Source organism: Uloborus diversus, chromosome 6, assembly GCF_026930045.1.
Source record: "Uloborus diversus isolate 005 chromosome 6, Udiv.v.3.1, whole genome shotgun sequence".
Classification (NCBI taxonomy): domain Eukaryota; kingdom Metazoa; phylum Arthropoda; class Arachnida; order Araneae; family Uloboridae; genus Uloborus; species Uloborus diversus.
In genome coordinates, this window is record NC_072736.1 from 34076553 (window position 1) to 34101070 (window position 24518).

General features: G+C 32.6%; 1 protein-coding gene across 1 annotated transcript in view; it reads left to right on the forward strand.

The window, feature by feature from the left end:
• Positions 1 to 24518, forward strand: part of LOC129224536 (twitchin-like) — a 380173-nt gene that overhangs the window by 181410 nt on the left and 174245 nt on the right. Inside the window, 16 exon segments of the mRNA XM_054859008.1 lie at positions 2899 to 3169; positions 3342 to 3481; positions 5697 to 5838; positions 7482 to 7623; positions 8802 to 8926; positions 9009 to 9147; positions 9839 to 9969; positions 11727 to 11813; positions 14104 to 14310; positions 15966 to 16268; positions 17178 to 17335; positions 17748 to 17892; positions 20193 to 20337; positions 22055 to 22191; positions 22484 to 22789; positions 23329 to 23631. Of these exon segments, the coding sequence (XP_054714983.1) occupies positions 2899 to 3169; positions 3342 to 3481; positions 5697 to 5838; positions 7482 to 7623; positions 8802 to 8926; positions 9009 to 9147; positions 9839 to 9969; positions 11727 to 11813; positions 14104 to 14310; positions 15966 to 16268; positions 17178 to 17335; positions 17748 to 17892; positions 20193 to 20337; positions 22055 to 22191; positions 22484 to 22789; positions 23329 to 23631 (2881 nt within the window).

The following is a 24518-nucleotide window of genomic DNA, read 5'->3' on the forward strand; positions in this document are numbered from 1 at the left end:
ATCATTTACAGAATACAAAATTGTAATGAAAAAAGTGCAGATAAACTTTTTTTTAACAGCTGAAATACCTCAAATTATTTCACTTATCAAATTATCGTCCTAGGCCTTTTTAGCCGATAATTATAACTTGCTCAAACGATAGAAAATGATGAACTTTGCCTTTTATAGTTAATTTTGGTGCTTCGAGCTTGTATACGAAGGAGTAAACTTTGAAAAAAATTTTTTTTTCTTCATGATATTAATCGGAACTAAAGGGTGTCCTAAAATTAACGCAAGATTTGAATTTGCCGCCATTTTTGCAATAAATGGTTGGCAACCCTGAAAAAAGAACAATTTGACAGCTGAGAGTTTAGGGTAATCAAAAATGGAGCGTTATACGATACAACAACGCTCTTTCATTATTGAACAATTGTTTCAAAAATAATAAAAGATGAGGCTGGTCAAGCAGTTACTGTTATTGGCGCTTGGTATCGCAACACGGTAATGCACGGGTGGTTGTGGGCTTGTTGACATAGACCTTTGAATTCAAATCACCCCATAAGAAGAAATTTAAAAATAATAAATCACACGATCTAGGGTGCCAATTCTGATGACCGAAATGAGAGAGTACGCGACCAGGAAATGCCTTATGCAGTAATTGAAATGTTTCACTCTCTCTAGCTGTATGGTACAATAACACCCCACTTTTACTAACCCTAAACTCTCAACTGTCAAATTGTTCTTTTTTCATGGCTGAAAACAATTTATGGAAAAAATGGTGGCAAATGCAAATCTTGCGTTAATTTTGGGACACCCTTTATATTCAAAACTATACAGTTATTCCTTTTAAAATAACGCTATTTTTCGGTTTAAAATTGAAAGAAGACGGAACAAATAGAAATTTTGAGATAAACGCTGCGGGTTTATCAGGAACTAACTTAAGGTGCCTACCCGTAACCAGAACTACGTATTTCTGGACCTTGGAGACCAGGAGACGATCGAATTTTTATTAAGAAAATTTATTTAAGAAAATACAAATTTTGATCTTGCAACTCTGCCACTTTCCTGTGGAACGTATATTATATGGTTCAGTCTATTATGGGAACTTTATTGGAAACAACTTTAAAGAAATCGCAAAATCCTTAAAAATTTACTATTTCAATTTGTTCTAAATTTAATGAATCAAAAATAATGTTGATGAAATATGTAAATTGTTACTACCTTAAAAATAAATACAAATGATAAATATCAAATTTGCCTTATTTTTCTGCTTCAAAATTAGCAGAACTTGCTGCTATGAATTAAAACCGCAATAAAAGCATGAGAAAATATTAACAAAATGAGTTTTGTATGTGAAGAAGACTACATATAATACAACTTACTTGAAAAGCCTTCTTTCTTTTCTTCGATTAAGCGCAGCCTAAACATGCTAAAACTTCTTTCTGCAGTTCATTCACTTTCTTTCTTTTCCAGGTCTTTTCTCTGCAGCTGCATTTATCTATGATGCTGTTTTATGATCTATTTGTATTTCTAAACTGATTTTCAATTATTGTTATAGTATATTGTATGCATTTTTTATTGGTACATTTTAGGATTTTTCACTTCACTATTAGCACTCCACTATTATAACTGTGAAGTCATTGTACTGTTACGACTGACTACGCCGTAAAAAAATCAGTTATACCGTTCATTAAGCTATCATTAAATTTACCGTGACAAAAGTTGAGCTATATAAATATTGGAAGAATTTTTCTCATTACGGACAGGATCAGATTGCTAAAAATATTTTTAATTGTTCTGAAAATAATCCAATAGTTTCAAAAGCCATTAAATATATATTTTTTAAACTTGTGATATAATTTTTGAAAAGCACTAATGTGTTGTTTATTACAATGCTAAACAGAAATTAAATTTAAAAAAAATCTTCAGCTTATTTGGCAGTTTAAAAAGAAGTATTGATAGTATGCGTTCAATGAGACTGGAAATATTACCAAGTCTTTTTTGTATCATTCACGTGTTTGCAACTGAAATTTCATTATTTCATAAAATTTCTACATCAGTTCACTAAGGCTAACTGAGCGATTAGTTAATTTGCATGTCTTATTTTCGTTTAATTGTTTTAATGATTGTTATCGGACGAATATAGGGTTATGAAAATGAGTATTTTGTGAACAAAGAGAGACACGTACATTGTTCATTAATGAAAATAACTCTCTTTGTGGTCTTTTATAAGTTAGGTTGCTTTAATCGTGAGGAATATAATGTTTTAATAGATAATTCAAATGTCATTGCATCAAAGTTAAAATAACCCATGCTTTGAATCAAATAAAGTCTGACACATAGTTTCTGTTATTTAACTATATTGTTGAAATCATTATTGATTACACATTCGAAAATGTATCCAAGTGCATATTACGTATAAAAATGTGAAATTACTTTGGCAAAATGTGCAGGTACAATAACTACATATGTGAACACCTTTATGTGATTGTTTTCACTTACAGAGACATACAAAATAAAAAATGTTTTTTGTTTCTTCCGCTTTATTATGATAAGGTTTTCTTTTACCATCGAAACATGATGAACTGTGTATCATGAGCTCGTTTTTAATGAATTAAGTGCCTCATATTTAAAAATAAAATCTTGAAACAGATATAACAGAAAATGGTTTAATTTTACTTAGCACAAGTTAGATCCCAGTCTTTTCATTAGTATCAACAAAGTGTATCTAACTAACCCTATTTTTTTACACGCGCATTTAAACTTTTTATAAAAATATATTTGTTTAAAGAAAAATCTTTAAGAACATAAAAAATTAACCAAAAAATATCGTAGAACATGGAAAAAAATAGAGTTTCTAAAAACTTTCCAACATGACTTTGATACTAATATCTCTATGCTTATTGATATTCTTTTCAGAAAAAAGACGAATTCGTCAAGCCACTGATCGATTCTCGTGCTAAAGAAGGCAAAGATAAGAAATTACGATTAGAGGCAGTATTCTCCAAATTGAATGTGAAAGCCAAATGGTTTAAAGGCAAGGAAGAATTATTCTTGGGTAAGAAATACCACATGCAAAGTGAAGGGGATTTGCACGTGTTGATCATCAACAATCCCACTGAGGATGATGCAGGAAGATATAAGATTGAATGTATGGGCATTGGCAGTTCCTGCATTGTAGAAGTTGATGGTATGTATCTGTATATTGCTTGCTAACTTCTATGAATTTATCAATCAAAATCTCTTAAAAGACGAAAAATCAAAATCTGAATCATTTTTTCAAGATACATGTGTCCGGTTTGTGTCAAAATTATAGTGTTTTTCGATTGAGGTCAATGGAGCTGCTCTTTTTCTCCCTACAGAACCAGATCCAGTATACAAGTTTACTAAGAGATTGCAAGATACCACTGACGCATATACAACAAAGGAAATAGTTTTGGAATGTGCCGTAAACGATTACAAAGCAATTGTTACCTGGTACAAAGACGGACAGAAAATCGAGGTTGGTTTATGCATTGCGTTTACTAAACACTATCCCTTAAGGGGATGCTAAAATCCTGGCATTGACTGTTGTAATTACTTTCATATCATGAATTACCTGGCAACAAATCATTTCATAACTAAGTAACTCTTGCTTAAAGTAAACTGTGACATTTTGTCAAACTAAGCATCACCTTAAGATAAATAAATATCTTTGTGCTGAACAGTAAAGTAATACAAAACAACGTAAGCAGAAGCACAAATTTGTAAATTACAGCAGACACGTGTTTCGGCGTTACAGGGAACGCCTTTTTCATTGCAAAAAATAATGAGCCTATGGATGGCTTTTGTCGGATGTCTTTTCATCCATATGCTCATTATTTTGCAATGAAAAAGGCGTAAAACACGTGTCTGCTGTAATTTACAAATTTGTGCTTCTGCTTACGTTGTTTTGTCTTACTTTAAGCATCACCTTAGTTAAAAACACAACTAATGGTCCTATGTTGTAAATTAAAAGCATGGTATGAATTTTAACAGTTTGAAATTTAGAAATTAGATCTCGATCAAAATATGACAAATTTTCCCGTTTAAAAATGTATAGCTGATTTCATACTTTTAGATATACCGAGACTCGTGTAAAAACTCATGGTATAACTTAGCGACATTTTATTCCTGTTACATCCCATGAACGCAAATGCTGTCTGAGAATAATGTGACAGAGAGTGAAAAAATGATGCCATGGATGGTCTGTTAAAATACATATCCAAGTTTTTACCCATTTCAAACCTAGATATTAGATATCTGTCAAAAGATACTGATACATTTTTGCTCTAAAAATTTTGTTCTTAACTTTGGTAAATTTTAACTTTGGTCTTTTTGGTAAATTAAACTTCTTGCAACAATTAAATAATTCTTTGTCTTACTCAGCGGCTTTTTTACGAACAATTTTTGTCAAGTAGCATTTTACACGTATTCCATCTCGTGTAAATGAGTGGTGTTTGTAGATAATGTGACAGGGGAAAAACGAATTGTTATCCTGGGTTGCAAATTAGAACACAAATTTAACTTTCGACTTTTTCAAACCGAAACGATAGATACCTATCCATCAAAATATAATGAAAATTTTCCCAATAGAAACTGTTGTACTTACTTTCGTACTCTTAGTATATGAAGTGTGAGAAAAGTATTGTGTTTTCATTTAGGTATCTTAGTAAAAAATGTAAAATATGAAAAGTAACATATATATAAATTAAACTGCAGTAATTAATAAAATTAAGTAATAATAATAATAATAAACATTTTTCCATAACATTTCTTAGTTTGGAGTGTAAAACATTTGCTAGGTTTTCCTTTTTATTTACCAACTTCACTGATGGAAATTTGCAGCATTTGGAAAAGGGATCCGTTTGAAACAAAAACTGAAATTTAAAAATATAGTGAGTGAAAACAAGTTTTTACCATTTGAAAAAAGAATCCCCTCCCTCACAAGTTACGGATGAAATTTTTAGACGTAAAGCGTTATAATGTTTGGTGGAAAATCTGGCAAAATCATGGCCCTGAAGTATTAAAGATTTTTTTATGTGCAAAAATTTCAAGCTCTGAACGGATTCAGGGCGGGAACTTTTTTTTTACGTCCCATTATAAGAGATGCGCAGAAAAAACCGCAAAATTCTTCAATTTAAAGAAATTCTGCATAAAATCTGCTTGGCAGGCATAGTCAAACGGTTTATTTTTCTTGCATCGCCGCTGGTGATTAAAATGGATTGGAAGCACTCTGATTATTGATTATTCCTACTTCCTTCCGCTGTTTTCATCAAACATTGGCCCTTCTGATATCATTTGCTCCAATTGATGGCACATGGCCTGCAATCAACACTTCAGATCATAAGATACCAAAAATTGGGTTGATTCGTGGATGGTCTCAAATCGTTCCTCAGACGTGGTGCACGGATGATGCCACAAAAAAGGGTAAAAGCAGTGACTATAGATTAACTACACTTTGAATAAAACGAAAGCTATCGATCATTCAAACTAAATGCTCAATGCTTGGTTTAAAAAACGGCGAAAACTTACTTTTATTCCTCATACTCACTTCATATAATTCAAAAATTTATTCAGCAGAAAGTGTAGCAAAAAAAATGAAACAAAATCTTAATCAAAGCTTTGGTTATCAAGCAGTTAATAAATCGTAATGATATTTGTCTTTGACTTTAAGTGCTATTTTCTGTAACTTCTAGGCATCTGACAAATATGTTATTGAAGCAGATCCTCTCGGCCGAAAACTGCTGAAAATTACAGATCTGAAACTTGGTGATAGTGGACAATATCTGTGCAAGATTAATGCTGAAGAAAAAACAGAAACAAAATTAGTTGTAACTGGTAAGTAGATAACTACAATACTAATACACATAATCATTCAGTAACAAAAAAGCTTTTTTGGATATATTATTACGATAAAGCTTCATAAATCTTCAATGTTGTCATTGAACATAACAATATTATACATTAAGTAATCTCTGGGAAGATGCTTCTCTTGAAATAATGAAATAATGATACACAAAAATTGTTTTTCAAAATTAACTAAGAAAATTGGAGGAAATATCTTTTTTTTTTTTTTTTTTCAATATGAAATGGGTTTTTCCGTCTTGATGTGCTAAGAAAATAACAATTTCTGGTTGCACTACTTCAACACATTTCTCATAAAGCTCTGGGTGTCACATTTCACTTAACTTGAAGTGGTAAATTGTCTGTTAAAACTAATTAAGAGTTTGTGATACAACTTCAAACTTTCTTTAAATGACGACACAGTTCTTGAGAAAACACAGGAGATTTATTTACAGGTTTGTTCAGGAAGCGTAGTTACAACTGCTAAATCAATCATCAGCAATTAAGCAAATATCAATTAACACCGTAAACTCAACGGTTACACACGTATTTACATCCAAATACGCAAAAATACAGCTCAAAGGCTTCACAAAACAGAGCTAATACATGCTCTCCACCGCACTGCTGACACGATTCACAAGCAAAAACTAATTTGAGACTGACTCCCCCGTTGGGCCGTGGCTATTTATGAATCTCGAAAGAAGTTTCCACAACATTCGAAATTCTTCTCGTATTTTCTTTTTATTCATTCACGAATCTTATCAATGAAAAATAGGGGGAACGTATACTTCAGTCGAATGTCAGGAGGTTGTATGTACATTACAAGAAACTATTTACAGGTTACGTAAATAGTTTCTTGTAATGTCTTGTTTGATAATTTTAGATGAAAAATAACGGAATAAACGCCAAATTTAGCCAGATTACAACAAATTCATCACAAAATAACTACTATTTACAGAATTTGTAACACTATGTTAGAAACTTTTTCATTAATAGCATTAACTTGTAAAATAGGTAGAATTTAACTACATTTTTAAAACATATAAAAATGACAAAAAGTATAATAACACAAAGAAACTCTAAAATTTGTAGTTGAAACTGAAAAAATGCTTGCTCCATCCATTTGCACGGATATGACATTTTTACGTATCTTTTTGCATTTCATTCTCAAAATTTTAAACTTTAAATATAAATTTTTATATATTTCAATATAAAGAACTATTAATATATTAAAATGTCAAATTTCTAAAAAAAAATGTTCTTAAAAATAACGGTGTTTACTTTAAGCGGGTGTGACTGTACGGTCCCGCCAGCAACACACACAAGTCCTTATTTTTAAATACCAGTACAAAAAAATGTCTTATAAAGTCGATACGATATATTGTGGTAAATTTAGAACATTTATACTTTGATTATGGGGTCTAGTGAGTGTTGACGCAGTATCAAAACTTGAGAAACAGATAAAATTTCAACTCCTATTTTTACAAAAAAAAAAAAAAAAGAACTGCATAGCAACAATCCATATTGGAAATGTTACAGGGAGCATCTTAATGTTGACACTAATCGTGATTCGCGATTCAGATACTTTGCGTGATTAAAAATGTAAAATTGCTTCAATGTTTTCAAATTGTTTTCAGATCAACTATTCAAGTTCACGAAGCCGTTGAAGAGCATCAAGGTAACTGAAAATACGGAAGCAGTGCTGGAGTGTGAGTTAGACGACTGGGAAGGAAAAGTCACGTGGTTCAAAGGAGAGAAAGAATTGAAACCTGACCCCGTGTGAGTTTTTTTTTAACAACTCTTATTACAGTAATTACGTTTAGGACATGAATATACAAATCATTTTTAATGGTATCTTGAAATACAAAACAACTTTGTACGGCAAACATCTCATTGTATCCACCCCTTAACCAATGAAAAATTTTCTCTGTTAAAACAGATCAAACTACGACGAAACAAGAGGAGCTGTATCTTTAAAACAAGTGAACTTCAGAAACATGAATAGCGATTAACTTTCTCATTTCTTCATGACAAATTTCAAGGACTGATTACTTATAGCAGAATACTTTTCTTGCCTAAACAAAATATTAACAAAAATTAAACTTAAAAATTACATACGTAGTAGGGTCAAAAAGTTCCCGGAATAGTCGCTTACAGTCAAGTATTTGTTCGCTGGAAGGGAAATTTGTGTTTGGGAGGTTGGCATCACTGCTAGTGAAGGTCATATGAGGTTCAACAGGCAGATGTTGTTAGTCTCGTGCGTGCGATGTATTAATATTGTAGTCTCTGATTTCTCTTTCGTCGAATTGTGTAATGTCGTCATTAGAGCAACGTGGCAATATACACATATTTATTTTATTTTCACTTTTAATTTTCTTTTTATTTTACACTAGTGGTACCCGCACGGCTTTGCCCGTAATAGAAAAATTAAAAGGTCTTTTGGTTCGCCTGTTTATTTACAAACAATGTATGGTGAATTTTCTCGCCAATCTGCTTGTACCCATGTTACGGTTCCACGTTATGATAATTTCGTATCTCGCCAATTGACTTGTGCCCATGTTACGGTTCCGCGTTATGATAATTTCGTAATTTACTCGTCCATCTTACGATAGTTTTGTTCTTAAAATAGGAATAGAAAAAGAACCACATTAAATTTTCGAAAAATCGCTTCGAGGTGCACACCCCCATGCTACAAACTAACTTTGTGCCAAATTTCATGAAAATCGGCCGAACGGTCTAGGCGCTACGCGCGTCACAAACATTCAAACATCCAGACATCCTCCGGACATCCAGACAGACAGACTTTCAGCTTTATTATTAGTAAAGATAAAGATTACGATGAGAGAATCGAAGTTCTTATTGTTTTTTCATGTATTATACCTACTTATTCTGTTTCATCTCGTTTTAAGAAAATTATTGTAAAAGGTATGTTTGTGCCATCTTTTTATGTTTTGCAGCGTGGAACAAGTGGCTCAAATTCGACGCAGAAAACTCATTTTCAAAGGTGTGCGCTTGGGTGACGAGGGAAAATACACCTGCAAGTCAAATGCTGATAGCACAGTTTGTGAAATGATTGTTGAGCGTAAGTGTGCATCTTATGTGTTAGAATATGACGTGTTTAACAGTCATTTTCATTCATGAATTACCGTTTTATTTTGAAACAGCTGCCAACAAAATCATGAAAAAGTTGAAAGATTGCACCCTTCTTGAGAGAAGCAAAAGCATACTGGAGGTTGAAATGTTGGACAAGAAAGCACCTGTGGAATGGTTTAAGAATGGTGAAAAAATTATTCCAACCGACAGGTATGCGTGCAAATATACAATATGTTTTCCTTACCTCAAAGCCAGACTTTCATAAGTCACTTTATCACTACATTTAAGGAGAGCTTTAAAACGTTTTGACTGGTCCGTACAAAGTTTGGGATTCGTGTTCTTCTAATAATGATGAATAATTCTATTTTTTTTAAATAATGATTTCCATTGTCATGCCAGAATAACGAATAAGATTCTAAAAACAATGCAGTATTAAGCTGAGAATCGCAATTTGTAGACAGGTAAAGAATGTCTATGTTTAAGATCTTATTAAGTAAAGTTGAAATTTGATACAAATAGAAATATTTTTTTTAATTCATTTTTAAAACACGTTTAACTAATAAGCTTTTAATGATATAAACAAACCTGTGTTTATTGAATATCATTTACTTTCTCTATGTATACAGATTAAGTCTATTGTTTAAAATAATTTTTAACTGGCGAAAAAATCTTCGTCATCACAGCATAAATAAAAAACAAACAGAATTTTGCTGTGCAAAAGAGTGTGAACTTCGCAACTTATTTTCACTTCGAAACTCGCAGATTTTATAACAATTAGAAAAAAAATTCTAAATCTATAACACATGGTCGCAATATTTTTACAATATGTGTTTTGATTATGTTGATTTCTCTCAATCATCATTTATTCCCAAATATAAGCATTTTCCTCCTCTTTATCTAGAATTCACATCAAAATGCATGATGACGGAAAACATCACTTGATTTTCACTACCCTCGAGATGGAGGACGCTGGCGAGTACATGTGCCAAGCAAAAGATCTAAAGACAGCTTGCAAGCTAACAGTGGAACAGGGTAAGCCATTTATGAATAACTTCTAGACTGTACAAAATATGTACAGAAAGAGGGCTTGAAGGGATGTGCACTGCAGGGTGACAAGGAAAAATAGGAACTTAGGTAAACCCTAGGCTGTTAAAAGAAATCCTGAAATTTTACAGTAAACGTTAGTGGCATCCATGTTGCCAGTAACTTTTACTGTAAAATCCTATTTTACTGTAACAATTTACGGTAGAATAAAAGAGAGTTAAGAAATGCAACATATGAGCAGGAGGTTTGATCTCGGGACCTTTGTATTGCCAGGCGGCTTTTGCTGACCGTCATACCCGTTTGGACACGTCACGTGAGGGGAAATACAGTGTTATCTGCTCCGCACTGTAAGTCTCGTGGTCAATCAAAATTGGCACTGCAATCGTTTATTTTCTTCGGTTTAATTTACTGTAATTTTTTTCTGTACTGTAAACACTTCATTTTACAGTAATATTTACCATAACAGTTTTCTGAATTTTTAACAGTGCGACAGTAATCCTAGAATTGCAACAAAACGTTATTGGTGTCTCCCATATCCTCTATCAAGAAACTTCCTTCTCCCCTTGTTCTTCCCTTTCAAACTTTAGAGATATTTAGTAATTTAATGAGGGTGAAACGATGTTAACTAAGGGAAAATGGAAAAAGAAAATTTTCCGTCGGAAAACGGCCAAAACTTTTTCTCTTGTTTAAAATTATGTGCGTCTTTTACTTTATTTTTTTTTTCTTTCTTTTGAGGATTAAAAATATCATATTTTCGTATAGACAAGTAAATACTACGAAATATTTGACGATAAGCATCTTTAATTGCCTTTTTTTTGGGTGAAAGTGGTCTTGATAATAAATCGGTAGCAGGGTTCCCAAATCTTGAAACAAAAATAATAATCTACCTTTAAAAATTGCTACAAAATACTATGTTTACAAAATACTGTGCCGTATAGTGGACCCATATATACTTAAAGATATCAGTACCCTGGCAAGTATTCAACGATTATGTAAGACTATAAAATCATCAAATATGTATATAAAGTCTTTCTGCTAATAAATATATTTAATTATTCATTTCATTTTGCATTTTTGGAAAAATAGGATAGGCGGACCAAGAGAATCTCCCCCCTCCCCCACCCCAACACAGTTTCTTTTCTATTTTTGGAAATTTCTCAGACAGAAGGGGAATTTATTTTAATGTCTGTGAACTGGGGGGTTAAACGCGTTTTTTGGACAGCAACTGCACTAGTGCATCAACTTGCCTTTTAAGAGAACACATTGTAAGTTACCTAAGTCGTAACATTACGTCTTGTAGGTGGCTTCTTTCTCCTTGAAATCTGTTGTTTTGGTACAACATCGATTCCTGCACATCTGAGCTTAAGAACAAAGAATTTCAGCTTGATTGCTTTGTTTCAATTAATCCAAGTTTTTGAAGTATGTTTCAGGGGAATCCAACAATGACACTCTTAGTTGAAAAAAAAAAATTTAATCTCCATTTGTGAAAATTCCAAATCGTATTTTTTTTTCCAAAATATTCAATTTTTGTAGGACAAGAGTCGTGAAAGGCCCCTCCATCATTACAGTCCCACCAATCCATAATTTTTTAATTGTCAGATTTCTTTTACAGATTAAGGCTCCTTTTCCGCAGTCTTCGCGTTTCAGAAGTTCCTATTTTTCTGCGTTTCCTTGTGTTTTTATTATTTTTCAATTACGATTGAATGCACATAAAAACTAATCAATCACTTGTTTTTGAATTTCAGCTGAGAGGGCGCCTGTTATTAAACTGGACAAATTTGACTTCATTGGTGAAGCTGGAAAACCATATCAAATAGAAGTTCCTTATGAAAGTAAGTGTTTCGAGGTCACGAAATTGTAATTCAAAAATCAAAGAAACTTATAATGTCTTTTGATATTACTAAGCTTTCAAAGTAAACTAATATCAATTAAAACTAATGTAAATATTACTTTTTGACAATGATACTTGATTTTTCCAAGAAGTAGATAAAAACAATTGAAATCCCGACACGTTACACGGAAATACCTAGTAACGTTTCGGAATTTTACAGTGTGTCCTTCGCAATCACGAATTGCGATAAAACAGTACTCGTAGGGTTTCTTGTTTCTGCAAAGGAAATGGGATTGAAATGTTGAAGATATTCGTACCCGTCACATTGTGAATGGTGAATTTCTATATTACGTAATACGAGGCATGTATTTATTTTAAAAAAAAGATAATTCGAATGCAGTAATAAAGATATAATTATAATGGCCTATTTGCACCCGAACACTTATCATAAGGATGATATTAATAGCAAACACCGTTATGTTATTTGTACTTCTTATCAATCTTAATTAATCGGAATTAGTAATCGGTAAATTTTGTATCTGTATGAAGTTTTTCGATTTAAGTTCATTTAGATGTTTTTCCTGAAAAAAAGGATTTTAAACATCCCTCCCCTCGTTTTTTAATGTAAAATCTGCTTAAGTTAAGCCTTGAATAAATGCAGACGATTTGTAACCATGACGACTAAAATTTTTCTCCCCTTAAATAAATATTAATAACAATGAGATAGATTCATTCTTGTCGTTACGGATATCTGAAAAATCAGAGGAACATCAAAAAGGTTCAAGTGAGAATAGATAGCAATTCGTTATTGCTCAAAAAGAAAAAGACTGATTACAGATGGCAGCAGAATCTTAGCAGACCAAACAGTTCCACTGTCACTAATAACACAATGTTTTTCCATTTTCTGTTCATTTTCATTTATTTTTTTAAATATTTTTAGTCCCCTTGGAGTGGAAAATAGAAGTAATTTTTGGTAAGAAACAATCTAATTAAAAGAAAAATAAATAAATAAATAAATAATGACTCCAAGTTCGTCTGTAAGATCTTTCTTTAAGGAATTTTAATTTTTAACGTCATTATAAAATTATAGAATATAACTGATTCTATATTTAACGACTTTCAAGGGACAACAAAAATCGTCCTTAAATAGAATGCTACTAAAATTACACTGAAGTATCCAGGACGATGAAAAGTCGTCTTTAAATAGACAAAGTCGTTAAATAGAGCGTCGTTAAACAGGGCACTAACTGTATGTTACTTTTTCTTTAAGATAACACATCCTCACGTAACGTTCTTCTTTTTAAAATTGCATTCTGTGTACGTATATAGTTTGTTAACTGATCTGTTACTTTGAAGATTTTTCAGAAGATAGTTACCTTTCTTTGCAAGCGCTACCTTTTAGGCACCTATTGCAGTAAACGTAACCTTGGTACGATACTCAATCCTTTGCACCCATAATCATCGCAAAGTTAAGAAAATTCCCAGACTATAATGCCCCTGAAAAGACGAAAAAATTTGTCAGCCAAAATTTAGACTTTTGCATTTGAAATTAGATAATGGTATATAAACATACAACATATGAAATAAAACGAGCTGATATGTGCATCACATTACTTCCTTTTACTCCAATTTAATGTCATTTTCCCATTATTGGCAATTTTAGCGTGATTCAATAGTTTACTCTCTAAATATCACCAACAGTGGCCAAACTAAAACCAGGTTAAAAAAAAGCCAAAATTGGCGCCAAGTTGGCGATAAAACTTGACGATCAAAAGACGGGCGATATATCGCCAAGTGTCCGCCAAATTATAACACCACTTGAGTTTACATCGAAATTAACAATGATTTCCCCCCCAAAAAAGGGGCAAAAGACCTTTATAGAAACACCCGAAGGCAACAAAAAGGGGAGGTGCACAACGAGATCCGACTATTAGTCTACGTGCCAAATTTCAACTTTCTAGGACGTACCGTTCTTGAGTTATGTGACATATATACACACATCCGCACATACCCACATACGCACATCAGCGCATACGCACATACATACATACATACATACAGAAGTCACGAGAAAACTCGTTATTATTAACTCGGGAATCGTCAAAATGGATATTTCGCGTGTCTGTGCGTTCTTAGGCACTTATCCACATGTGGTCGAGTCGGAAAAAAAACTCAACATTCATTCGGGGGTGAGCAAAATGTAAATTAAGGTCGATTTTTGAATGAAAATTTTTCTGCGAATACAATACGTTCTTTTTTGTAAAAGGAAGTAAAAAGTTCCTTTTTCGCAGTTATTGGCACGAGAACATCGAAAGCGGTGGCCAAATTGTTGCGCAACGGACAACCAGTAGGTCCGAAAGAAGTGGATATTGTTGTTAAAGACGAAAAAGTGGTTATAACATTCCGTAAAGCAGTCAGAGGATCAACTGGAAAATACGGCTTTACACTGACGAATTCTCAAGGTGAAGCAGCTTGTGAAATGGATATTAACATTCAAGGTAAGGAATGATATGAATTTTAAAAATCTATCTTATTATTTAATAGATAACTAGCTGTGTCGTCCGGCGTTGCACGGTGCACCTCGAAAATAATAGTTATGTCTAGTAACGCGTGTTCAACAATCAGGCTTGGACAAAAAAAAAAAAAAAAATCAGTAAAATTTTGCTGCAAATTGCGGGAAAATAACCAAAAAGTAAACATTTTAAAACCACCGATTGCAGGAAAAGCTTCAAAACAAAAACCTTTTTTTTTATATTCGAGGAAAAAAAAACAGCAACAAATCTTTCACATTTAATTATTTTCTTCACGCCACAATTACAAATTTTAATAAAAGCATTGCAACGGAAAGTTGAGATGAAACACTGAATAATAATTTCAATGGAGGAAAGCCTTCGAAAAATAGGGATTTTATTTTGAAATCTAAAGTCATAATTAATAGTTTTTAATTGATATCTCCGCAAACTATTATCGAAGGATTATGTTAAATAGCCAAACATGAAGACGGGAAGATTACGATTCCATCGATGCCTGTCTCGATGGTCAGTTCATTGGCGTTTGGGAGAAGTTACTTGGACATACATAGATACACACGCTCAGTTTTAATTATATAAGTTACAACTAGTAGCTTGAGGCAGTGCCACAGAAACCACAAATTGACACGTGTTACTTTCATGCCATCCCTTTCGTTATAAAAGTGGCTAAGTGCAGGACATTTAGCTGCAAATAAAGAGCACCGTCTATGCAACACAGCTCGACCGCTGGTCCGGTTGCACTCCTTGTATTAAGTTTCTTAGCATTGCATTTAGGTATTGTTGTGAATGAATCGTTATAAAAACCTTTTTTACAGTTAACCCACGTAGTAGTTCTTTAATCCGTAATAGAGCTTTTTCGTGGAAAAATAATACAGGTTCATAAAATGTTGATTTTGTGTTTTAAAGCATTATAAAACATTTCTATGTTCTAATTAGTTATTCCGGAAAAAAATCACAGCTAGCTCTAATACTTTAATACAATTATATACATTTTCTAATATTAAACAATGCATATTTAATATAACTATGTCCATATCCCCTTGCTATAACTAAATATACGCGCTACACGATTTAGGCTACTGTTTAGTTATATCCAAATATTTTTCAGCCATTAGAACTTAATATCTTGAAATTAAGGAAGACAACCTAATTACCAGGCATTGATATATACTTAATTACATATTTGATACTTAATCCAGTTTTTCGGTTTTCCTTATAAAAATGAACAAAACACGCTGCGTCAAACATGTTTGAGTCAGCATTTGTTTCGTGCGGCAGATATCTAAATAAAAACTGGCAATGACTAAAAGTTACGAAATGAGATTATTCACGAGGAACTAAAAGAAATTTTCGCTGCATTCAGAGGTATGCGATTAAAATTAAAACTAAAGAGATTTGTTGGAATCGAACCAAATTCGCTCCCTTTTGGAAACCAAGTTTCAAGTGAAGCAGAACTTTCATCCCTCATCAGTCGTGAAATTACGCCATTGGTCTTGTTTTCATTCAGCACCAGAGTTCCAGAACACATTCCTAGCCATTATTAAATAAGTTTTACAATTTCTTCCAAATATCCTATAGTCTAAATTTTGAGATTTTACCTGTTTGTTTGTTTTGCTGTTCAGATGTGCCCACAGTACCAGAGGGTCCACTGGAAGTATTTGACGTTTACAGAGACCGCTGCAAGCTGAAGTGGAAGCCTTGCAAGGACACAGGTGGCATGCCGTTGAAGCACTACTTAATCGAAAGACAAGACTTGGGGGCGAGAGGAGGATGGGCAGAAGTGGCCACCACCGAAGACACCAAGTTCGATGTCACTGATCTGACTCCAAAGAAGGAATATAAATTCAGAGTCAGAGCCATCAACGAAAAAGGATCCTCACAGCCCCTAGTAGCGCCGAAAAATACATTTGCTAAAGATCCTTATGGTAACTATTTTATTTTGCTATGTTTGCTCGAAATTTCATTTTCTGTGATGTTTAATTTGCACGCATTTTTTTTTTTTTAAGAGATTTCTTTATCTTGCAAGTAACTCTATTAGTCTGTTTTGATTAGGCACTCAGAATTCTCATGTGGATGTTTTCATTTTAAATACTTAAATTCGTAATTTGATTCTTCAGAAGTTAAAACTGTGGTTTCAGTATTACTGTTTGAAAGCGTTCAAAGGTTTTTAAATAATAATAAAAATGTTGCAGCTCATAAAATTTAGTCCTACGACGATATTTTTGGCCAAAGCACTTCCCTTGTGTTCACTGCATGCACGTTTGCCGCAATATGCAAATAAAATCTCTATTTTGTCTCAAAGAATGATGTTGTTTTGTCCCTCGTCTTTGCGAATCATGAAATTGGTATGCTTCACTGCAAGCACTGGTCACATGTCACTAAGTGACGAAAATGCGCCGCCTTAAATGTGTCACGCTGCGACGCAATTGGAATGTCGCAACAACTTGATTTGTAACCTGTACATTTGTGACATTTTGGAGAAGTAATGGCAATGTCGCTTTGAAGTTGCCTCCAATTAATATTCGTAAGTTGACTTTACCATGACGATTTTTGACCGACATGAGATACGGACCTATATGTAACCTTTACGCAACTTTCGCCTACGGGTCACCTTCTAGACTCAGTGAGGCACGATCTTTATCGCATTTGAGCTATGATTTTTTGATTTTAATTATGGTCCATATCATTATCTCTTATCCACTTTATTATCTCCCAAACCACCCTTAAATCAACGAAACCAGAAATTCAAAAAAACGCTTTTTTTTCGAAATCATTTTTTATTTGAAAGTGTCTTAATTAAATAAATTTTAATGAATTAATGAATATATTTTTAGATGAACCGTCTAAGCCAGGAAATGTGGAAATTGAAGACTGGGATGCTGGCAGAGTAGATATAAAATGGACGCCGCCAGAGAGTGACGGTGGAGCACCAATTACGAGCTATATTGTGGAGTACAAAGACAAATTTTCTGGTGATTGGACAACGGGACCAGTACGTATATTCTTATATCCCAAACAGTCACTTTTGCAGAGAAACAGCTATAAAAACACAAAAACCGATATGAAAAATAAGAAAGGATATTTATCCATGAGTTTATTTAGTACCCGATGGCTTTACTACAAACATATCCAAAACAACGGTATCTGATTTATTTTAGAAACGGGACTACGTTTTATCAAGAAAATGTAAAAACCATTCAGAAAGATTCCAGATAATTTTAGGCAAGTTACTTACCTTCAGTTTGAAAATTTCCTGTTCTTTTTCAGATATGTTACTAGCAGAAATTAGTCTCCCTAGCTGCTCGTTATTTTTCCGGAACGTTTCTGCATTTTTCAGTGTAAAATCTGTGCTGGAAAAAGTTGAACTGTATTATTTTATTTTCTTACTTTTATTTCATTTATAGGAAGTTGGATCTAATGAACTCAAGTGCCGTGTTGATGGGTTGAAAGAAGGTGTTCAATATCAGTTCCGGGTGAAAGCAGTAAATAAAGCTGGTCCCGGTGAACCAAGTGACCCATCAAAACCAGTCATTGCTAAACCAAGATATGGTAAGAAAGCTGTTTTTGAATAGGGGGTAACGTGGTTGACAGAGAATTTTTGGTTATTTTACCGTTGATTAACCCTAATAAAAGTATGGATCGAAAAGATTACAAGCAACATCATTTGAAAAGTAAAAAATAGGGAATAGGATTTTTTTTTCTTAGTAAGAAGGCCGATGGTGCTAATTTTCTTACAGTAGTTTTACAAGTTCAAGACCTCGATCGTAGATTAAGTAGCGAAATGAGATAACTTCTGCTATCTTGGGGCTATACACCGACTATCTTCCAACACCTGCTATGCTGAATCATCAAGAACCTAGAAATAGTTATGAATGAGGAGTTAATAAGAAACTACGATCAAGGAGCAAAATACGTTACGTCATCCTAACAGACATAGGAAGAAGACCGGCGTTTAGCCCCAAGATGTTGGGGTTGAAGATTCCTCATGTCATTACTTACGTTATGATCCAGTTCTTTAGTACTGGTAGCCCTTTAGGTAAGCCAGAGCAAATAAATTAAAAGATGTTTAGAGATATGATCTCTCTCTTTTAAGTGTTTCAAATTTTGTAGGTACAAATGTCCTGGCGTGTTTATCGGTGGTTTCTATCTCTTGTATAACAAACTTACGCCACATATCGCTTTTTAAATTCAAGAATTTCTGCAAATGTTCAAGTAACAAGTCTAGAGCTTAAAGTTTCCATTTGGCTTTCAGTAACTACGTTTTCTTTTTTTATATTGAAGAAAGACTCAACAACGGTGTCTTTATACACTGATTTAAAATAACTGTTGATAACTGGCTCAATGGCCTGAGACTCTTTTTTTTTAATGAACCAGATCAAACATGCTGATTCCTGCTGTCATAGAAGTTTTTAATAAGATTAGCTGATGGTGGAAAAAAATTTTTATGTACACATCTTATTTTTTCCCCGTAATTTTGTCTATTGCAAATAAATAATTTTTATTGCTGTTGTAAACGTTTTCTTAATTTTATTTTGCGAGCCATTCGCAACTTCGTATTTATATATATAGTCATTTCAAGAACTGAAGTTAAATGTAGCATACGTGAAGCATTTAAACATCCACAGAAAGGAATAAAACATATTATATCTCATACAAGCAGTTTTGCATCAGTTGCTAAATTTCACAAGTTTAATAAAATAGTACGTTATGGAATAAAAAGGTAACCTTGAGAAAATCGGCTAAAACTTTTTTTTAAGGATTGATCGAAATCTTTTTCGTACGCTGTTGCAATAAAGATATTTTTAAAAAAAATCCTAAAAATGTTGGTTTTTGTGTAATGTTCCAAAGTCAGTAGTCCTTTTCAATTAAACTTCTTTGATTTTGGCACATTGTCGCGTGACTGGAAATATATTTGTTTTTGAAAAGCTACCGAAAAAAAAAAAACACAGTAGGGTAAACACACTAGTAGTGGCCAGTGCTTCAGTAGTGGCCACTTCAAGGTTTATATTTGAAAAAATAGGGTTTCTGGTTTCCTAACGGATTCAAACGTGAAGGAGGTAATACCTCCAACACGTTTGATGAATTTTTGATTCCATTGCTGGAATGCTATTTTTTTAAATATAAACCTTGAAGTGGCGACTACTGAAACACTGGCCACTACTAGTGTTTTACCTAATATGTTTAAAAGAAATAATAATACATTCTTCTGGCATTCATTTTTTAAACAATGTTACTCAATAAAATCAACCCATTCTTATCACTTTTTGGTTATTGTTTATTGAAAATTTTAATCTGTTACTGCATCCACAAAGAAACAACTGCCAGCATGAAAAGTAAAACTTTTCTTTTTTGATATTTTTTTCAACTGCAATTCTTTCAGACTTGTAATCTGGTTGCAACTGAGTTCTTCTATCATAAAAACTAAAACCGAAAAAAAACTAAAGGCTTATACTAACACTAAATTATGAGAAGTAGAGAATTCATGCTAAAAAAAATAAATAAATAAAAATAAAAAAAAATGGCTAAATAACATTAGCTAAATGGGTTTCCTTCTTAAACTCAAGGTTTTAATTATTTATTCTGTTTAATATAAACGTCAGATATTATTTATCAAACATACTTTCTTAGAAAATAAAGTTTTTTTTATTTTTTTAAATGAGCACTTCTAATCTTTGTTAAAAAAGATAACAACTAAACAAAATAAACTAAAGGGGTTTCTTTCTTAGATTTTAATTATTTATTCTGTTTAATGTAAACGTCATATAACATTTTTCAAACATGCTCCTTTTCTCTTATAAAATAAAGTTATTTAAAATGAACAGTTCTAATCGTTGTCTGTTATATTTTAGTTAAACCATACATCATTGGTGACGAGGTAAAAGGAATGATCATCAAAAAGGGCAACATCATAAAGTATGAGATCCAATTTGGCGGTGAGCCACCTCCGACAGTGAAATGGTCTCGAGATTTGAATGAACTTACGCCATCAAAAAAGTATGTAATCTCAGCCTTTTTATCGCGTGTGTGTGTATTCAAGTTTTCTCACTTTTTCAACTGAAGTCACTTCTAACTGAGCAATCAAGCAGATTGCTTATTGATCTCAGTACGAGATGAATGACTGAGTATAGACTGTAGTATATATATAGTGTGACTTTTGTATAGGGGAATGTGGGGCAAAGTGAATGGTTAAGATGGCTTAGATTTTTCAAAATGAATAAATTGGAATTTTGGATTGAAACTTACATTACATAAAGAAATAACAATCTATTTTGAAATAAAACTTGCATTTTTTTTTAAATCTATGGAAATGAATTTGAGCTTTCAAAAAAGGTGCAAAAATTTTTTTCATCTTTTTTTTTCCATGGGGCAAAGTGAAAAATGAAATATCATTTCAAATTAAATCTTTTCTATTCGATTGCAAAAAATATTTTTGATCAAATAAATGAGTATATGAAAGAATGAAGGAATGAATGAAAATATAATGAAACAATATAAACTTAATAGTTAATTAATAAATGATTACGTAAGTAATAAAGTAAATGATTAAATGAGTAAACAAAATGAACTATTTCACTTTGTCCCATCTACTTTTCCCCGCATGAACTTGACTAATTGCAAAAAATATTTAAAATACAAATAAGCTTAATGGTTACAAAATAAATACGAAGTATTAATAGATCTGAATTAATGTTTAAAATATAAACAACAAGAACTTTATCACTTAATAATAACAAAAATAACTTTTGATTTACGACAAAATATTACCATATACGTTTAAATTTTTAAAAATTGCTTGTATATTCATATTCTTTGATTTTCAGAAACAGTTTTTTCCTAACTAAAATAGACTACATGTGTTACTACATAGTTAAAATATTACTAGATAGGTTTCGCTAAAAGCAGAGTATATATTTCGCCATTTCACTTTGCCCCACATTCCCCTGCTTGCGATTTGTGATGTAGAGAAGAAATAAATATGAAATGAACTGTAACGAAATAAAAGCTCTTATATTAGAATTAAGATGTCTACAGGATATTCATTTTAGTTATTGTAGAAAAATTAGAAGAAAGAATGCTTTAGAATTCCCACAAACAAGTCTGTTACATAGATTGTGAAGCTCCGACTATAATTTTAGAACAGAGAAAGTACTTCAATATTGCAATTCAGAAATAAATATCGTCTCTTTTAGTCTTTCAACATAGAGCAATGGAAAGAAACTAATCAGAAAAATTCAAAATATTGTTTCCTTTTCGAGAGTACCATTATGTCCTAAAGAGTCAATACAAACGAAACATTTATTATTTTTTTCCCCCCACTCCATCTCCTTTTCTTTCACAACGAAGAAATAAAGAGTTCAGCCGTGATCTGTTATTGTACGAAGATTGACTTTTATTTGCATTACAAATGCTGCCTAAAAACGAGATATCAAGTACAAAACTTTACAGTCAGAGTACCTTTTGAGTACTTAATTCAAGAACGTATTGTAACCTAATACTATAGCTCTCCGAGGTACTTTCATTCGTTTAAAAGTGCTTTGTTAAAGAACCTATTCCATTATCAAACCGTGACACTACTTTTCTTCAAAACGAAGTTAAGATAGCATAGTTTATGTGGAATATTGTTGTGCTTAAAGGACTTATATGAATTTCTGTTTCAGAATATAGCTTGATAATCGCAATAAAATATTAAACCTGTGTTATTTTATTTCAGAATCACTATTGACAGCACAGGGAAGGACACTACACTGCTAGTCAAAAGCGCTGAGCGTGGTGATAGTGGAAAATACACATTGACTCTCACAAATTCCTCAGGATCGATTTCGTCTTGGGGCGATGTCATCGTTTTAGGTAATAACTACGATCTTTTAACCTTGGTTCCCAGTCTAGCTATAAAACATTTGATATATATCCAAAAAAAAAATTATATTTTTTGGTTTTTAGATAGATTTATCTTCTTTCTTTGCAATTAAAGAATTACACCCCCAGACACTATCTTTTTGTAGCTTCATAAATTCCTAGACAGTCACGTGAATTAACTCCGTTGATATATGAGAAAAGGAAAAGTGCAATTAGTGTTTCAAACTGTGCGTAATGAACACAAAAAATATTATTAATTGCTTCCCTCCTTTTTTCCTCGCAGATAAACCGACAGCACCACGGGGACCACTGAAAGCAGATGAAGTCCGTGCGGACCACGTTAAGCTTAACTGGAAGAAACCAGAAGACACTGGTGGACAAGATCTCAAAGGTTATATTATCGAAAAAATGGATACTGATACTGGACGTTGGGTTCCGGCTGGAGAAGTTGGCCCACACGAAAATAACTTTACTGTGGATGGATTAACTCCTAAGAAAAAATACAAATTTAGAGTCAAAGCTATCAACAAAGATGGAGAATCTCCAGCTTTAGTTACTGAAGAAGCAATTGAAGCTAGAAACCCATACGGTAAGCAGGTGTAAAAGCAGAAAAAAAATATACATTATTTTTTATTCATGAAAGCTCCAGATTAGAATTGTGGTTATGAAAATATCACTTTAATACATTCATAAATATTTATGTCAAATATATTAAGATCACTAAATGACAAGGAGGCAGATATTGTTAGTCGTAAATTGTAGAAAAATTCCACTTTATTAGCACGAATCAATTTTTGCGTCGCTTTACTCTGAAATTTCAGGAGAATTATCTTGCTGGTTCCTAAAAATACAAATTATATGTGATCATTTTGTAAAAGTACCTTCTAAGGTAATACAATTATATTTAGTTGAATAATACACATATCTTGTTTACCTTAACGATATTATAAAACTGTAACTCTTTACTTCTAGACTCTTTTATTTTTTTTATTACTACTCTTAGCGACAGTCAGACTTCATATAAAATTTTTAGAAACAATGTCAACCTTTTTACGTAAACCTGTTCCTTTTGAAAAGGCAAATATACGTAAAAAAATTAATTAGCTTTTTATAATTTTATATTTCCAGATGAGCCTGGAAAGCCACCAAAGCCAGAGATAATTGATTACGACAACACCAAAGTAGAACTTAAGTGGGTTCCACCCGACAACGATGGTGGTAGACCGATCCTGCACTACATCGTTGAAATGAAAGACAAGTTCAGTGTTGCCTGGACTGAAGTGTTGAAGACTGCTGATAACAAGTGCAGAGGTGTAGTTGAGGGATTGAAAGAGAACTCTGTTGTGCAATTTCGAGTCAGAGCCGTCAACAAAGCAGGAGCTGGTGAACCCAGTGAACCTACGGCTAATCATACTGTGAAGCATAGAAACTGTAAGTTTATGTTCATTGCTTCAAATTGTGTACGTAGTATTTAACGGTAAAATTACTGTTAGAAGTCGCTATAGTTTTTTCAATTAGATAAATATAAAATCTATAATTTTTTGTGTGTTGGTATTTTTGAAGAAAAAGATATGTTTTTGGTGGATTGCTGTTAATAGATCATGCTAAACTTTATTGGTAAACATTTCATGATAAATCTTTCAAAATTAGATAGTACTATTATCATAGTTTTTAAAACAGTTAAAAAACAGCCTTCTTTGAAATTAGCAAGATTTAATGGACGCTGATAAAGACACAACCTTCTCCTAGTGGTTACTATTTTTTAAAAAAGTAAAAAAACAGCCTCCTTTGAAATTAGTAAGATTTAACGGACACTGGTAAAGCCAAAACTTTCTCCTAGTGGTTACTAATTTTGAAAAATAGTTGAAAAACAGCCTTCTTTAAAACTAGTAAGATTTACATGAAATTTCACAGTCATAAAGCCACAATCTTCTCCTTGCCGTAATTAAGTCCTAACTGTCCTTACATATGCATATGTATTAATGTACTATACTTAGCAATGTGGCCTAAAGTCAGGCTATGTGAGTGCTTAGTCCTACCCTGAGTTACTCCCTTTGTCCGCGGCACTCCTGTTAATGCATGATCATTTTTTTCTTTTTTTGCTTCCATTTCGAAATTTGTACGAAGTTGAAGACGTTTTCAGCCACAGTAATTCATTTTTAACAAAAAAAAAAAAAAACTTTTGCGCTTAAAATTTAGTCAATATGTATAAATTTAAAAGCCCTAACTGGAAATAAACTTTTCGACATCAAGCTTAGGCATCTAAACAAAAATTTATATAGTCGTACGTTTCAATATTCCCGTTCTTTGCTTTTATG